Source organism: Sipha flava, unplaced genomic scaffold, assembly GCF_003268045.1.
Source record: "Sipha flava isolate LNK unplaced genomic scaffold, YSA_version1 25943_pilon_pilon, whole genome shotgun sequence".
Classification (NCBI taxonomy): domain Eukaryota; kingdom Metazoa; phylum Arthropoda; class Insecta; order Hemiptera; family Aphididae; genus Sipha; species Sipha flava.
The window spans coordinates 1-1,081 of record NW_020272919.1 but is presented as its reverse complement, the minus strand read 5'-3'; the positions used below and the strand labels follow the sequence as shown (position 1 = coordinate 1,081).

Genomic DNA, 1,081 nt, shown 5'->3' with positions numbered 1-1,081 from the left:
AATAAGCATACAGATTATAGGACAAAATTTTGATGACATCAGGTTGTTACAATTTGCAAATTGGTTAGAAAAAAAGATTACATTTACACAAATTTATCCTTACAATTAATATTTATTAATTATAAGCCATACATATAATATTTATATTAAATAATGGAAAAACAAAAATATAAAATATTAAAATTTAAACTCGATACATTAGTATAAAATAAATGCTATTTTAATAATGACCATTTTAACTGTTCTTTTGCTGATTGGAAAACCTAAATATAATATACACATGTATGAATTATTTGCATGTATAACACATGGAAAATTTTGGCAAAAACTCACTTGAGCAACTGTTTGCTCTCCAATCGGTATATCATCAGTTCTTAAAGCGACCCTCTGCACAACTGCTCCTGAATCTGCTTCTAATATAATCCTGTAGACAATACAAGTATTTGTTACAACTAAGAATTCAATTATTTAATATAATTTTAAAGTTAAATTTTTTGCTAACATACCCATTATCACAAATTTCATCTAATGCTAGCATAACGACATCTAAGTTATCCAGTACTACTCGTTTTTCAACGTTTTTCCTGAGAATTTGACTGATAGAATCATACATGCATTGTAAGACACTCATCAATAGTAACTGGAATGTAAATATTATCATGCACAGATGTCATTTGTATATATTTGTCGATTCAGACGGTATACATCAGAGATGGCCAATTTGCGGCTCGCGAGTCACATGTGGCTCTTGTCATTGTTTTGTTAGATACGGCTCGCGCTTTATTCATACAATTTTATCAAATTATTATAAATTTATCTGTATTTGGTTCTTGGAATTATTATATTAAACCGTGTGCCTCGTGAACCTATTCATGTTGGCCACCCCTGGTATACATACTTCATTTTCATGCGAACTGCCCATGACGTAAAAGAACAAATCCACATTGCTTCTGTATAAACAGGTGATTCCATCTAACATGATGATTTCTGCGTTGGCTCTATGAGTTCGATTGAATAGATTTTTTTCAAAAACTTTTTGTTCCTTAATCGTAGGAAATATATTGTTGTCGTAATATTTGGC

General features: G+C 30.2%; 1 protein-coding gene across 1 annotated transcript; it reads right to left on the bottom strand.

The window, feature by feature from the left end:
• Positions 1-152: 152 nt before the first annotated feature.
• LOC112684941 (coatomer subunit zeta-1) lies at positions 153-1,075 on the bottom strand (the record flags this gene model as incomplete). Its single annotated transcript, XM_025556675.1, has 4 exons — positions 153-263; positions 334-424; positions 507-640; positions 899-1,075. Coding segments are annotated over 4 exons (450 nt in total), but the record flags the coding sequence as incomplete, so codon positions are not given.
• Positions 1,076-1,081: the final 6 nt, after the last annotated feature.